Consider the following 17,122-nt stretch of genomic DNA (forward strand, 5'->3'; position numbering starts at 1 on the left):
TTTTTTTTTATAGATGCATGATGTCTTTACCTATCATTTGGTATATATTTTTTTTATATCTGACCCTTTACCTGCCCACAGGGGGGGATTTAAAATGACCACTTTTTCACAAAAAATTTACTTTTTCAATTTAAATTTTGAAAGTGTTCCGGAAATCTGACACTTTTATATAAATCTTAAATTAAAGCTAATGTAATTTACTTTATTATGCGAAAAAAAAATTTCGGACTTTATTTTATCTTCACGGTGAAAATGGCTACCGAATGCTATTATTGTGTGAAAATTCTCGATTTTATTTTTTACATTTTTAACTTTATAATGCTATGACATATTGAAAAGTGTATGGATCAACATTATTTTTTTATGAGAAATAATATTTTTTAATAATCCCTTTTTCATTCTACATACTTTATCTTAATTAGGATATTAATAATGAACTAGCAGATCATGTAGCTTTTGGAATAGTCCACCAATTTTTTAAAATTAAACAGTATCTAAAGATTTGCATCGAATCGTTTTTTTTTGATAGTGATTTTAATCACTGTCAGATATCATTATACTTGATCCATCTATACCACGTCACCACTGTGCCGCGACCCCCCTGTGCTGGGTTTTTTTTTATTACTTAANCTGTGCCGCGACCCCCCTGTGCTGGGTTTTTTTTTTAGCTTCGATTTTACTATGATGTGTTTTTTTAACTTAGATGCAAAGCTGAGAAGGTATTAATTTTAACATTATGTGTTTATTCTTTTTATGTGTGTGTGTCTGTCACTACTTTTTCTTATCTCTCAATGGACCGATTTTTCTGAACGATACGTCAAAAGATCGCAAATCGTATCTAGTTTAAGACATTATCCTCAAAAATTTTGAAAAATTCCCTTGTTCCCCGTAAATGAGGGAAATCTCCAAAAAAATTACAAATTTAAAAATCGCTAATTTTCGACATTTTTTCAATTTTTTACTTAAAACTGCCATAGCTTTTCTAAAAATGACTAAATCAATAAAACATTTTTACATAGATTCATGAGCCTATCATTTTTTATATTTTTTTATAAATTTGACCCTTTACAAGCCCACAAGGAGGGATTCAAAATAACAACTTTTTCAACTTAACTTTTGAAAGTGTTCCGGAAATAGTGACACTTTTATATATATATATCTTAAATTAAAGCTAATTTAATATACTTTATTATAGAAAAAAAATTTTTTGAACTTTATTCTGTCTACAAGGTAAAAATGGCAACTGAATGCTATTTTTGTGTTAAAATTTTCGATTTTANTTTATTCTGTCTACAAGGTAAAAATGGCAACTGAATGCTATTTTTGTGTTAAAATTTTATATTTTATATTTTATATTTTTAACTTTATATTTCTATAACTTCTTGAAAAAATTATGGATCAATACAATTATTTTATGAAAAATACTATTTATTTTTCATTCGACATATAATGATGTCAAAATTATTTTAATATCTTCAAATAATAATTAATAATTAAAAAATACAAACTGTCACTGCTAAAGTAACAATAAATACAAATATGAAATTGAACACACGAATTACAAAAAGTACAGTTATTATATTTGATAAAATTCTAGTAGGATTTTACAGTAAAAATATACAATATTTATAAATGTTTAGTACAAATAAAAACATTAATACTTTTATCATAAAGTATACAACTAAAAAAATCATTTTAAGTTAACAAAATTAAAGTCTAATTAATTTAAATTAAATAATGTTAAAACAATATTGAAATAATTGTAAATTATATATTCAAAAATAATTTTTTAAAAGGCAACGAAAATATCTGTTAATGAGCAAAAAAAAAAACAAAAATTGAAAAAGGAAAAGTAAAAAATAAAAAAATATTAAATTACAAAACCCATAAAAAGTTATTAATTGACTTAATACAAAAGCAAATCTTTATATAAATCATTTTCTTTTAATAAAAAGAAGACATCCGACAGTATGTACGATATTAGATTTCAATGCAATGATAAATTACCATGTATACTACAGTGACTGCGGCAAGCATAAGAGTTATAATGTAATATACAAACATATGTAAAAATACAAATGCAGTCACAATCGGCACAGAAGTTGCTATTGGTGTTGAGATTAAAATTGTAATAGCATATCATAAGTCTTAAGTATGAACAAAACATCTATGGTCAAAGAAAGTCCAAAAGAATTGGTTCGACCTCATATAAAAGACACAAATTATTAAGTTCAACAATTTCATGATAAGATTTCTGTTCTATAAGATGTTGTATTGGAAGCAGTGAGATTAATGCTTTGTCAGAATCTGTGTAATCATCAGAGGTGGGCAAAATATTGTCCAAGACTTTGTATAAAATATCAAGCCACCTATTGTTTCTCTGGAGACCAAAAAATGCAAATGCGTGGCCGCAGTTACGATCCGGTTTCAAAATTGCATACGACTCAAACATACCAGTCATTGCAAAAAGACATCCGATGGCTATTTGAGTGTGCAGTGGATATCCAATTAGTAACATATCGTTAGTAGTGTGCTTCAATGAATCTAAGATGTAATGCAAACAATTGTATTGTAATTTGACATTGTTTGTACGATTTTCCAAATAAACATCTGTCAAATCACAAACTGTTGTATCTGATTTACAGTTTTTCAGTTGAGATTTGAAATACGAGGATCGAGTTTTTTTACAACTAGTTCTTTCAACATAAGGAAATTTACCAATTATCTTATTTCTACATTCAAGTAACGACCCATCGCAAAATTTTGATCCGCGTACTTTCGTTACTGGCTTTCCCATACAAAATTTTACCTGTGACACATCGATGTTAGATTTTTTACATCGTACAGATAATTTTTTATTCCATATATTATTTTCTAAATTGGAAAATTTTGTCATGTCCTTGTACAATATTTCAGCTTCTTCTCGAAGACTTAAATCACGACGGCTCATCTTTTCCGCGTACGAGACGTCAAATATCTTCTTATTGTACTTTTTGGATACGTTTTTTGATATAAGAGTTTGGTCTTCATGAATCGGTTTTAAATTGTATCTTTTGATAAACTCTTTGCACACATAACTTTGAATTTCCTTCATTTCATTATAATACTCGGCCTTTAGAAACCACGATCTAATGTTCCTCTCGATAGTTCTTATTTGTAAGTTTGAAAAATAACTTGAACACTTGAATATTTCGTTAATAAAAGTTCTGGGTATTTGCCCAAGAGGAAACATTGCATTTTCGTGGTTTTCACTTTCGAAAAACGACTGAATAAAAGGCTCAGCAAATTGTCTACCTTTGTAATCTTTGCATACGATATAAATTTCTGAATTCCCGGACTTACTTGTGGCTGGTTTCTGAATTTCGACAGATTTAAATAGACAACAAAGCAAGTATATTCTACAAATTGTGTTACATTCAAATATCGTAAACGTTTTTAATACAAATGATCCTCTGTCTTTTAATATGTTCAAACCAACCATTACCTCGTAATTATGTAAACGCATGACAGTACATTCTTGTTCTCCTGGATCATTTTGACAATCTATACTTCCATCGGCCGTTACCAAACTTACGCCGTCTACAAATCTTTTAGAAACCGTCGCCAATAAGTGTTCGTGATACTTCGGTTGAAATATGTCACCAGTATAGTCCGGACCGAATTCCCATTTGTCTAATGTGTTCAATATTAAGCGGTCGTCAGTAATAATTTCAGGTTGACCATTAGATTCATGGTACGGGTTAAGTGTCATGGCCAACCAATCGAAATTTAAGTTATGATGATTTAGTGATATGTAATGATTCAGTGCAGAAATAAATGCTCCGGGAGCTTCACAGAGATGTACAGAGTTGAAATTAGCTTTGGATGTACGTTCTTGAGTAAGCAAAGAAGAATTTCCTAAGATCTCATAGAACTTACACCAAGCTTGAGTCAAAAAATCAGGACGTATATTTTTCTTAAGATGACCAATGACTAATCCAGCAGGATTCATTTTGGTTGTATGTGCATGCCATGTTTCGCTGTTGAAGTTGTCCAGTTTGTGCTTAACGAAATTCAACTCTGATTTCAGTTCTTGAAACTTGTGTAATTTCCATGAAGGGTTTGTAAACATACTATTTGAGCGCGGCATTCGCCAATTTGTACTAAGTACAAACTTTTTAGAGAAAGCTATAGCTTTTTCGTTATGTTCGGTTTGAGGTGTCATCGTGTGAAAAAATACTTAAATTTTCTTCGTTCACGTCAGATCGCCTCCTGAAGAGCAAACTATTTATTTGATCTACGCATATAAAAATTTAGTTACCTAGAAACAAATTTCTGTATGTTTATTTATAAATAAAAATAACTATTGGCCTAAATTAAAATTAAGTCATAATCCCACGATAAATTTTTATACTTTTAAATAAAATAATTATACAAATATAAAAAGTTTCAAAGTAATAAAAAATGAAAATAATTATAAATTGAATTATAATTCTTATAAAATGGTAACATTTTAAAATTAAATAGATTTTATTTTATGATAATTTTTCATAATGTTATTTTTATAAATAAAAAAACTACTTACTATTTATTTCTGGAAAAAATACCACTTTTCTCTAATAATCTTTTTGAATATAATATCCTCAATAAAATAATTCCAATAGTAAAGATTATTATTTTTAATAATTTAAACTACAAGCAACATTCTTCTGTATACTTGTATGTCGAAATAGTAGATATTTAACAGTATAACAGTTATGTTTAAAGGTAAATTTACAATGTTAAACCAATCTAATTCTTCTAAAAAAATTACACATTTAGAGACAATATATGTATATATATATTATAATTTACAATTTATTAAAATACAAAGATAATTTCCCTCCAAATTATAATAATACAAATAACAATTTTATAAAAGATTTAATAAATGTGCTTAATAAATTTTTACATATGAACACATAAAAAATAATTTCTATATTTTATTATATTTAAAGTAAATACACAAATTATTATTATTAATTATATTATGACTAGATGTACAAAAATGAATATTTTTAATCCTAAAATAGTTTTACAAATATATAAATATAATTAAATTTTTTCATCTTTAAGAAATGTTTGAAACTTTTTAACTCAATATTATTTCAATAGTAATATCAATATCAAAAATGGAATATATATCTTAAATTAAAGCTTATGTAATATACTTAAATATGAAAAAAAATAATTTTGAACTTTACTTTATTTTCATGGTGAAAACGGACATCAAACATAATAAAAAAAAAATACAATTTTTGTAAAAGAATTCTTTTTTATATTTTTAACTTTATAATGCTATAACTTTTTGAAAATTGTATGGATCAATCCAATTTTTTTATGATAAATACTATTTATATACTTTTTTCATTCGACATACTTTTTTTCTGACCATTTCACTTTATACAGGAGTGATACAAAACTTAAAAATGTATATAGAGAGTAGAAGTTTTTCAACTTATTTTCAATTAAAATATATTTATTAATTATTCATACGTACCCTAAAAATCAAACATAAATATTTGTTATATTAATTAGTAGAATTTTGTTATTATTTATACTATATGCGAAACTCTAATTGCAAATTTGAAATCGTCGCAAAAACGTGTTTAGAAAAGTATATTTTGGTCTCTGATGAAAATTCATTATAGACCTGTAATTTTATTCATAAATAACAAACAATTTTTTTTTTTAAGTATTGCATCAAGGCCTTTAACTTTTTTTTATGTTTGCCATAAAAGTTATAACTACTTTATAATTTTTTATAATTTCTCCGTAAATATTAGAATACTAAACTATTAAATATCAATTTCATACTACATTTAATTTCTATAATAAATATTTATTCATATATTACAGTTATAAAACTTTTATTTTATTTATTTTGTTAATTAAGTATGTAAATAAGAATTTAAAAAATGTCTAATATTAATGTTTTACAGGTATTTATTGATAGATTATTGGAAAAAATAAAAACATTGTAGATGCATTTTGGGTGGATTGAATCACAGATCCGTCCAATATAAGCTTGTAACTGCCAAACCAAATCTGTCGCATCTTACCAATTATGTAGTAGCCTTAATTACAACTTCGAGAGTAAGCTCATTTGTAGACTAATTACCGTCCAGATATAGAATATTTTAGAACTTATTTTATTTATTTTTAACACTAATCGATCATTGTTTATTTTTTTATTTGATCTGTTACTTGCCTATTTATTATTTGTTCAATTTGGTTTTTTTATTATTTTTCCTTTATAAATTTTAATTGATAGTTTAAATACTACACATTAGTTCATTGTTAATAGTTTATGCCTTATAATTGAGAATTATTGTTTTTATTAAACTCTCAGTTTTTAAGACTGACTCATCTTTATAATTATCCTTTATTTTAAAATTTAAAATTAAGTAAATAAATTTTATAGTAACATTTAATTTATAGTATGTTTTATGTATAATAAATTCTTATATATTCATTTTTTAAATATGATATTTTTTTATTTATAGAATACATATAAGTAGATTTATTTAAATAATGTATTATGTTTTTCAATCAATATTTCATAGTACATTTTGAATTTTTTTCCTTCAATACAAAGCTATTTATTTTTAATTGAATTTTTAAGAAACATATAATAACATCTGTAAGAAAAATTTCACCGTTATAAAAATTCATTCTCCCAATTTTAATATAAAAATAACACTTGTATAGCCTATTTTTAAAGTGTAAAATTCACCTCCAAACTGTTTTCTTAATCAAATTCAATGTGTATTAATTCAATTAGTAATTCCAATTTTTCACTTCGTAAACAAAACCTCATTTATTTATTAATAAATATTATATTTATAGATGGGTATTTAATAAATGATGGAACAGCAGGTAAATTGTTATGAATAATAGAAAATTTTCCTTACTTTTTAAATACCTGTATAAATATTTTCTTAATAAATTGTGCATGATCATATTTTTTTCCTAGCAATAAATCTAATTTTTGTTATCACTGTAGTCTCTCCGCCTATTAGAAAGGCATTATGTACTAAAAATAATTTGATTTTTTTATATCAAAAATTAACACAGGAATGTTATAATTTAATATAATCCTTATATTTTTTAATCTCAGTCATTATAATTAAACTAATTTTACATACAATGAGATATCTTATAATTGAATTAGATTAGCGGTATCTTTTAGACACTATTACACAAAAAAAATCACAATATTGCAATTTTCGATTCTATGAATTCATAAAAAAGAAAATATTTTAAATAATTGTAAGTGTATTTATCAAACTTTTTTTGAATTGCAACAAAAATTTTTTATTTAAATTTAGTGCAATTATAATTCATCATTAATTCTATTATATATATTTTTTATTTATAAAAAGCTTTAGTTTGTTTAAAATTTTCTCCGAATGTTTACATTATCTCTTCTAATTTATGATAAATGTAAACAAGCCTACTAAAACAGAATTTATGTAATATTCATTGATAAATCATGTTTTTATAATATTTGCGTGTCAATTAAAGAAAAATAAATTTTATTTATTCATTTTTAAATAATTGAAATGAAAACCATTCAATTAGTAAAAGTTAGACTCTTTTTAATACCTCATTTTCAATTTTTTAATGTTTTTTAATAAGCCCAAAAATTGTTAAATCAATTTATTTTTTTAATTAAAATAATTGATTTATGCAATATTATAAAACTCATGTCATATTTGTTTGGTTTTAAATATCAAACTTATTTATAATTATTCCATTTCACCATAAGTAATTTGTGTGTGTACATGTGTAGCTGTAATGAAATAAATAAATTTAAATAAAAAATAACCACATCATTTTTGATAAAGTAATTATTATTAATTTTGATTAGTGAATACTATAACATTTAATAAAAAAATTTCTAAAACATAAATATAATAATATACATTAATAAATTATATAAATTTTAAGTAATAATTAGGTCAATAATATAATGGAATTTTTTATTTATTATTATTTTATTAGTTCTTTGTTCCGTCATACAAAGTTGATACAAAAATAGTTGGCTATTAAAAAAATATAAAAATATTTTGAATTGTTATTAGACATGCTATTTATAGAATATTTAAAATTTAATTCAGCCAGACATAACCATGTTAACAAATTCTTCATAAGATACATTTCCTTGAGAATCTTCTTGACCAGCAAGTAATTGTTCTACTTCGTCATCTGTAAGTTTCTCTCCTATTTACAATAAAAATTAATCGAAAATCGAAATTTTAATTTTAGTAAATTTAGTAAAACGTACCAAGACTTGTAAGCAAGTGGCGTAACTCAGCTGATGAAATATATCCATTGCCATCTTTATCAAAATGACGTAAACCTTCATTGAAGTCATCAGCAGTATTTGATGATCGATTTTTTGATATTGCTTGATATATAGGCAAAAAAACTTCAAAAGTTATTCTTTCATCTAAAAAATATTTTAAACTAATAAAAAAAATAAATGTTTCAATTAATTAAAAACAAAATAGTTATCTTTTATGCAGTCTTGTGTTAAAATCACTTCAACTTCAAAAGAACAACTATTTAATATTATAATATAATAATTATTATATTTAAGTAAAATATTTGCTAACATATTTTAAGTTTTCTTATGTCTACAATTGAAAAAAATTAAAACTAAACATAAAGTCCAAAGGGATAATTTAAGACGGGTCTTTAATTCTATTTATTAAAGATATATGAAGTGATTATTTTAATACTAGGCACTCTTAAAATACTAACTTTTTAAACAATTTTTTTTTTTGGATGGGATATTATTAGTTATAACAGATTTTTATTTGGATCTAGCTTTTATATCTTATAGGAATTTTAACTTTATTTTTTTTAATGGAACATATACAGAATGTTCAGTAAGTAAGAAAACGTGTAAATTATTATAAACAATGAGAACAATAGAAACCCATTTTCTTACTTACTGAACACTATATATTTAAACTACCTTTTTTGTTAAGGTTATATATATAATAGATATTAAGTAATATGTATTATATTATATTACATGATAATGTAAATGCATAATTATAATATTAATTTATATTAATAAATCGAGGGGAACAAAAAAAATTTAAGATATTTGAAAATTTAAAATAATGTCCTTTAATAAATTGTAAAAATGTGTAGAACATAAATTCTAGGTGATTTCAATACATTTTAAGATAACAAAAAATTTGACATAAGAAGAATCCACTGTATAACACAATTGTATGGTTTGAAAATTCTTTTTATTAATTTGGCCAATAAAAGATATTTCATTGATAATTGATATTTGATGTTTTATCATTTTCAATTTAAATGAAAATTACCCGCTTTATGTTGTTGAGTGAATTTATTAACATCAGATTCAGTTGGATTTTGACCTAAGGCTCGTAATGCATTACCAATCTGAGAGATATGAATCTTATTGTCTCCTCGTATGTCAAATAATTGAAAAGCTTCTTGCATTTCTAAAACAAAAATGTGTATTGAAAAATATTTATTTTCTTTTAATTGGATAATAATAATAACCTTCCATGGAAGTAATGACTTTTACTGCATCATAATTATAAGAATACATTTTGTGAAAATATTTATATACATATATAATTTTTTTCTTCACTATATTAATTTTTGTACAATATGAATTAAATGGATAGTAATAATTTTCACTATAGCCTTGCTATAATAATTTCTTCCTTTTAAATTTTAAGGACAGGTTTCATGTTAGATCCAAATAAGGTAACAAAACGGACATTTGTAATTATTCCCCCAACCATTTATAGTTAATATATAAAAACAATCTAGCATATTTCTACTCACCAGAGAGATGTTCATCTGAATAAGACGCCTGAAAAAAAAAGATTGAGACAACTACTAAATAATTTTGTAAGATACTAATAAGTTAAAAAAAATAATAGATATTAATAATATGAATAAAATATCTGGCTAGCTTATACTAAACCTGTAGAAACTTAGTTGGGAATTTATGTAACATAACTTATACTTACTGTTTTACTCATTTTTATTATTATATTAATTTTATTATTTTAATAATTATATAAATGTTAACAAAATAATAATGATACGTATCTATTTGCAGTCTATGACTCAGCTGCATAATATTTAATAAAATGATAGCATTATGATAATAATCACAATACGTGTACGTAAACATATACTTTAAAACAAATAATTTAACACATTATTATATAAAAAAAAAACTAAAACTACAACAAAGAGTGTGACATTACGCTTTTACGATATCTGCTGACTAATATACTAGATTTAACAAAGTAGTATATTATAATACTTTTAAGTAAAAGTATTAACTCAAAGACTAGCACCACAGACGTAAATGAGACAGGAATTCTGTTATTAAAATTTGGCTCACAACAAAGCTTTTACCTATTTTTTTGCAGGCAAATAATGTTTAACAAAAATGTTAAATGCCGTCCATCGATGATATATATTTTTATTTAAAACTTAATTTTAGAATTTATTCAATCAGTAAATAGTAATATTGAATTATTATTCTTCAGTTAGTTCATAGTCTTCAATCCAGAGCAGACTACTGAGATTTCTCAATAACTCCTGCATATATTACAAAATGTTATTAATTATTAGAGCCGAATCATTCAGTTCGTAGACCATATGTATTAACTGGGAAAAAAATTTTAGCTACATTTTTTCGAAACAGGCTAATAATCCACTGCACATACTTAAAAAGTTTTTAAAATTCTTAGGCGTAGTGGCTATAATACCTAATAGTATAATACAGCCATGATTATTTGAGAGGCTTAACATTAAACAAGTTAACCCTAATTATATATTTCTTAACATTTAAAAGCCATAAAATTGTACATGTCATATACCTGTCATGCTAATTAACAATATTTCATTAATAGTATCAAAATAAACAGTTAAATTAATAAATTCAGTTATAGAAATGAATGTTGAAGGAAGAAGAGGTAGAGTAAGACCAAAATAGAGATTGAATGCGATACAAAGACGGCTGTGGGAGATCGTGTCAAGTGGAAATTTAGGATAAGGGGTGGCCGATAACAAGTAGTTGGAATTCAGGCAAAATAAAAGAAGACCAGTAGCGTAATTAACAAAAAGAATTTTGCTTTGAAATAACAAATGAAATATACTCTTCGTATTTATTCAGTTAGCAATTTATATCAGTATGAGCTACACGATAACAATATGAGACTTAAAATATTAATTTTCAATTTCGGGTTTCAGTGTCGAGTTGGCTAATTATTTATTTATATCTAACACCCTTCGAGTATTTTTATATAAAATAACTTTTTTGATTTAATTTAAAAAAAAATTAATAAAATAAATATCAATTCTTAAAACATATTTGTGTATTTATTATATTAGTCTGTATACTTGATAATTTATAAAATACAAAAAATAATATACAAATATTTAAAAAATAGTTGTCTTATAATTCCAATCATTTAAATGTTTAAAAATGTTCATATAAAATATTGAATATTCAAATAATATCCTGTAATCAAACTTAAAAAAAAAATTATATAATAATAAACAAAAATTTCACCACATAAATATTAGCTAATTTATTTATATAAATATTGATTTTTGAAAAAATGTTTTCTTAAGTCTTGATTAAAATAAATTACTAAGTATTAATAAGTTGTTTGCTTCTGGTCGAATAATAGTTTACATTTATAATAACTTATGATGTATCAATTTAAATAATTAATATTATAATAAAATACTACGTTTTTGTCAAAACAATTTTCCTGTCAGTAATCGGGTAATCAGTTTGAAATATAAAACTTTGAGAAAGAGGATTCCATTCTTTGTTTTTCTGAATACAATGGTTAATAGCTTTTTTTTCTAACAGTTTATTTATTTCTTGATTTCCACTCTTTAATATTGAATGTAAAGATGAATTTCTCACATTATTGCTTAACTCAACATCTGAACCTTTGTCTAACAATACACGGACCAATTCTAAATCACCTTTTTGAATAGCATAATTCAATGTTGTGTTTTCTTTACAGTCAATAAGATTATTCCATTGCTCTATATGATTCAGTAAATACAAGGCAATATCACTATATCCTAACCGTGTTGCATATCCTACTAGATTCATTAAAGTTGAAGAAGATGGTATAAAGTATTTCATGAAAGTTTTTATAACTTCTAAAGATCCAGAAAATCCTATAACCTTACACCAAAATATTTGATCTTTAAATACATTTATGTTAGTTTTTTCAATTAAAATTCTAAGGATATTTATATCACTAGAACGTAAAGCTACATGGTATAAATCAATATCTATGCTATATTTACTTCTGTCTAAAAGATACTTGACAAGCTCTGGATTTGAACTGAGAATAGCATTATGTATAGGTAACATATTATTTTTGTTGCGACAATTCATATTTAATCCATTTGAATATAATAGCTTTACAACCTTAAAAGCACCACGCACACAAGCAAGATGAATAGGTAAATCATTATCTTTGTTTGGAATACTTAAATCAGCTCCATTTTTAAGTAAAATATCAACCATTTCTTCATTTCCATTACAAGCAGCATAGTGCAATGGTGTGTTGCATTGCATAGTTAATGCGTTTACATCAACATAGCATTTCAGTAATTCTTTTATTACCAAAATTCGATCATGTTTAGCAGCAAAATGTAATGGCGTAACTTTGCTATTTGTTTTTTTATTTGGTCTGGAACCAGCAGCCAACAATTCCTTTACTATTTCCCAATGGCCTTGATATGCAGCATAGTGTAAGGCAGTAAGTCCATTATCATCACTTTTATGAATGTCTGATTTCAATTCAACAAGTATTTTTACAGCATTAATACTTCCAGATATCACTGCATGGTGCAAAGGTGTCATTCCTTCACGAGTAACTCCATTTAAATCAACTCCAATATCTACAAGTCTTTTAATGAGTTCTGCAGATCCTTTAAACAAAGTAGCATAATGTAAAGCATTCCATTTTTTAATATCTGTATGTAAAGAGCAAATTCCACTTTCAGTTAATAGCCAACTTTGTTCTGTTTTATTATTATGAATAGCTAACATTAGAGGATTTAAGAAATCTGCTGTAAATGTTTTATTAACATCAGCACCACTTTCAATTAGAGTTTTTAAAATAATTGGAGTTGATATCAATGTTGCATATATCAATGGGGTACCTAACGAGTTTGAGGTTGCTTCTAAATCTATGTCAGAATGTTCACATAAGTAATTAACAATTTTTAAACTATCTAACTTGATAGCCATATGAAGTGCTGTGAAACCAGTACTTGTAAATGCATTAACATTAATAGTCGGAAGTTTCAATAAAAATTGTACTAAATGTAAGTTACCAGTTTCAATAGCTAGATGTAAAGGTGTGTATCCTTTTTGAAGTTTACTTACTTTATCATATAATGACATAAAATTTTCAACAGTATTATTAGAAGCAAAATCTTGTTTAAAATTTATTTCAAATAAAGAATCTATAATAGGAATTTTTTTTTCATTATTTTTTCTTTGAGATATTTTAATATTTTTACGTTTAGACTTCTTATTATTAAAACTTGGTGTGGTTACATCAAAATATTCATAGTTAGACACTGACATATTCACCTGAAAGAAAATATTAAAAAATATACCAACAGCTTTAAATGACTAAAGTAAGAAAAACTTTTAAAGATGATTTTTAAAATCTAAAGTTTTTCGTACAAGTCTTAATAATTAAAATAAAAATTTTAATTAATCATATCATTATTTGAAGATATAAAAATTAACTCATATTGGTATTTTATAATTTCATTGTTAAAAGTGACATTTTAAAGGTAACTTGACAAAGGTAAAATGTTCAATAAATCATTTATTTATAAACCAATAACTTAAAAATTATCAGTTGATAAATTGTGTTATTTTAAATATTTTTCGAACGTACAAATTTTATTATTTTTCAATTATAGTAAATGAAAATAATGAGATATTTAATACTATTTAAAATAAAGAAAATAAGATATCAAAGTATAAAACATGAAAATACACTTTACATAACCTTTTGATATAATTACATAATAATAGTTTACAAGTAGAGTTGAGGAGAATATTTAATTTTTAATAATGTTCAATAATAATAAGTTTTTAAGAATTAAAACTTGAGAATTAATTAAAAAATTTTTTACAAAAGATCTAAGAATTATTTTCCAACTAAAAAATTTTATTGAACTTATAAAAACTATAAGTATAAGCCAACAGAATTTTTTAACAGTTAGGAATCAAGATTTCTCCAAGCAGGAATGAACCAATTTTTAATTAAATATATCTTAAGAATAAGTAACTAATATAAATAATCTAATATTATATTTAGAACAAATGTTCTATATTATATTCTATAATATTCCTTAAAATCAATTAATTTTAAAACATTTTATTTACTACTATAAATATATATTATTTTAAAATCATTATGATTAACCTGAAATATTACTTATTAAATCAGTTTAAGCAAAAAATTGTATATAATGAGTTATAACTTATCGAAATTTACTAATCATTAAATATATATATATATATTATATTACTTTATGAAATATTTAATTTTCTTTTTAAATATTTAAAATATCATTAGAGAATATCAAATAATGAATCAAAGTTATTTTTTTGATTTCACAAAAACAATTTAAAGATATCTTTACTTTTTAATTTAAAGGTAAAAAAGAGTTGTCATCAATAAAATTGGCTTGCCATTAAGGTTTTTGTTTTAGAATGTATAGAAAACTAAGAAGAACAAAACTGAATTTTTTTTAATTATGTAACTTTTTAAATGATTTGGGAAAGCTAACATACTTTCAAATTTATTTGTGTCCCTAGACCAAATTCATTCAAGGATAAAACTGTTTTAAGATAAATGAGATTGTTGCATTCAATATAGATTTGTTTAACAGGATTAAAAGTTTAATAGTTAGAGAAAAATATCTAATATGATGATAACCAAACAACTAAATAATATACCAGCGAAATATATATTTTTTTTTTATTATAAATGTTTCTCCACAAGCTATTGAAAAAGCTTCACATGGACAAAATTAAAATAAAAGTTAGTAAGATATAGAATCCCATAGGAATAAGATAAATACTTAATAAGTAATGAATACTAATCAAATCAAGTATAATGTCTCATAAGTTCCTAAAAATTATTTGAATTAATTTTATATATTCATACTTAGTACTGACGATCTGATATATGCTAATTTAACGCCTTGTATCTATTATATAACTAATAAAATGCTAGTTAAAATAAAACATCTCAAAAAATATATATATACATATATGTAGATACTGTCAAATTATTGTATTCTTTTTTATAAAACTTCAAAAGTAATTAACTAGGCTAATCAAAGCAGATTATTTCGTTTAACTATACTCCTCCCGTAACTTGACTAGGAGCGCACTACACAAGGGTGATCTTGAATAGGTGTGACGTTTTTATTTGTTTATAAATTCTGGATTTCCCATAAAAATGATAATATAACTTTTTTTGTAACTTTGATTCTGATATAAATAATAGATGATAATAATGAAAATGATTGATCATTCAAATACGTTCCAATGTAATTGAACTAACCCTCAAACAATTAGTTCATTAATTAGAATTTAGCATTTATTATTTATTTTTAATAAATTAGTAATTAAGTAAATATTATCACTTAAAAAAGTTTTACCTAATTATTTTTGAAATATTACTAAAATTTGGTTTAATAACTGAAATTGACGTATTCGCTGAAGAGGTGTATTAATTGAATACTGATTATAATACGGAATTACTATTTATAACATCAATCCAGTATTTCTTAACAATTGCCTACAAAAAAAAAAATTATGATAAAGTTTTCTTAACAATAAATTATTTGTATGAAACTTAAAAAATAAATTTATTTGTATAAATTTTATGTGGAACGTATTTTCACAACCTTTTTTTAGATTAACTTTGAAATTTCAAAAACTTATAAACGAAAATTAAATGCTCTACGATAATTTAACTTTTAATTATTTAATTAATTCGATAGCAGAGATGATATTTATTTTTGTTAATTTACGATTAAAAATGTAAATGGTGGGGAAATTTATGTGTTTATAGAGGCATCATATAAATAAATTGTAATAAAATAATTTATAATTTTTATTGTATATTGTATTTATAATGTAATATACATTTTGTTTCTAAAGTGTAAATTTGGAACGATGTTAATTAATTATATAAATTTTGACCAGTCATAATATGAACTAAATTATAAAATTATAAATCTATAAATTAATTTTTAATTTTATCATACAACAGCCTTTTTACATATTTAGTAATTACTTAATGAAAGTTTTTGTTTTACTTTTTTTCCAATGATGTGCAGGTTAAAAAGTTGAAAGTTAAATCAGTTTAACGTTTTAACTTAACTGCATAACATAAAAAATAATTAATTTAATTTTTTAATAAGTTAAGTGTCTAGTAATTTTGGTTAATAGACTATTTAGTATAATACTGAAATAAAATAAAAATTTGAAATAATGAAAAAAATATAGGAATTACACTCCAAATAAAAGTATTGAAATGTCTATTTCTTGAAGAACAATATAAGAATTATGTGATATTTAAATGTTTAAGTAATATTATACATGTTAAAAAATACATTTCTTTATTGAATATTTTATGATCGATAATTTAAATACAATTTATTGTTCCTTAAGAATAAAAAAACAATTACGTTTTATATGAATAGAAAAAAATTCTATAATGAACTTTAACTAAACCGCGGAAAGTATTCCTGGTCTTGTAAAATTAGCTATTATAAAAGCTAATCTAAAATATTTAATTTATAAAACTAATTTCCTAAAACTACTTAAATTTTCTATCATTTAATTATCATATCTAAATTTTATTGTACTTGATAGAAGTATTTTAATGCTTCTATCGATTATAATGTATACATTACAATAATTTATTAATATTTAAAATTAAATTAAAAATAAATAAATATATAACTCGGTTTAAAAAGTTATAATATCAAATTCCCGCTATATATACCA

At 23.6% G+C, this 17,122-nt stretch overlaps 3 protein-coding genes across 7 annotated transcripts in view; 1 reads left to right on the forward strand and 2 right to left on the reverse strand.

Annotated features, from left to right (window-relative positions):
- The window catches only part of LOC126910282 (protein phosphatase 1 regulatory subunit 14B), a 15,892-nt gene extending 9,390 nt beyond the window's left edge, over window positions 1–6,502 (forward strand). For all 3 annotated transcript variants that reach the window (XM_050692711.1, XM_050692710.1, XM_050692709.1), the window contains exon 5: window positions 5,961–6,502. In XM_050692711.1, coding sequence (XP_050548668.1) covers window positions 5,961–6,002 — 42 coding nt within the window. In that variant the 3' untranslated portion in view covers window positions 6,003–6,502. The remainder of the gene's footprint in view (window positions 1–5,960) is intronic.
- A 1,351-nt stretch (window positions 6,503–7,853) lies between these two features.
- LOC126910280 (myosin-2 essential light chain-like) lies at window positions 7,854–10,182 on the reverse strand. 3 transcript variants are annotated; one of them, XM_050692705.1, is made up of 5 exons: window positions 10,050–10,182; window positions 9,862–9,889; window positions 9,369–9,509; window positions 8,309–8,473; window positions 7,854–8,244 (listed from the first exon to the last, which is right to left on the reverse strand). In XM_050692705.1, the coding sequence occupies exons 1-5, from the start codon at window positions 10,059–10,061 to the stop codon at window positions 8,138–8,140; spliced, it is 453 nt and encodes a 150-aa protein (XP_050548662.1). In that variant the 5' UTR covers window positions 10,062–10,182; the 3' UTR covers window positions 7,854–8,137. The 3 variants fall into 3 exon arrangements, with proteins under 3 accessions (XP_050548662.1, XP_050548660.1, XP_050548661.1); XM_050692703.1 differs by having other exon boundaries at window positions 10,004–10,070; XM_050692704.1 differs by lacking the exons at window positions 9,862–9,889; window positions 10,050–10,182 and adding an exon at window positions 9,571–9,827.
- A 1,211-nt stretch (window positions 10,183–11,393) lies between these two features.
- Window positions 11,394–15,512, reverse strand: LOC126910268 (putative ankyrin repeat protein RF_0381). The gene is made up of 2 exons (XM_050692680.1): window positions 15,267–15,512; window positions 11,394–13,669 (listed from the first exon to the last, which is right to left on the reverse strand). The coding sequence occupies exon 2, from the start codon at window positions 13,661–13,663 to the stop codon at window positions 11,789–11,791; it is 1,875 nt and encodes a 624-aa protein (XP_050548637.1). The 5' UTR covers window positions 13,664–13,669; window positions 15,267–15,512; the 3' UTR covers window positions 11,394–11,788.
- Window positions 15,513–17,122: the final 1,610 nt, after the last annotated feature.

This window comes from Daktulosphaira vitifoliae, unplaced genomic scaffold (genome assembly GCF_025091365.1).
Source record: "Daktulosphaira vitifoliae isolate Bord-2020 unplaced genomic scaffold, ASM2509136v1 Scaffold_1, whole genome shotgun sequence".
Lineage (NCBI taxonomy): Eukaryota > Metazoa > Arthropoda > Insecta > Hemiptera > Phylloxeridae > Daktulosphaira > Daktulosphaira vitifoliae.

Coding starts and splice junctions, on each gene's coding strand:
- LOC126910280 (XM_050692703.1), bottom strand. CDS start 10,036: ATGTTACATAAATTCCCAACTAAGTTTCTACAG. Junction 9,510..9,861: donor TTCAGATGAACATCTCTCTG/GTGAGTAGAAAT, acceptor TTTTTGTTTTAG/AAATGCAAGAAGCTTTTCAA. Junction 8,245..8,308: donor CCACTTGCTTACAAGTCTTG/GTACGTTTTACT, acceptor TATTGTAAATAG/GAGAGAAACTTACAGATGAC.
- LOC126910268 (XM_050692680.1), bottom strand. CDS start 13,663: ATGTCAGTGTCTAACTATGAATATTTTGATGTAACCACACCAAGTTTT.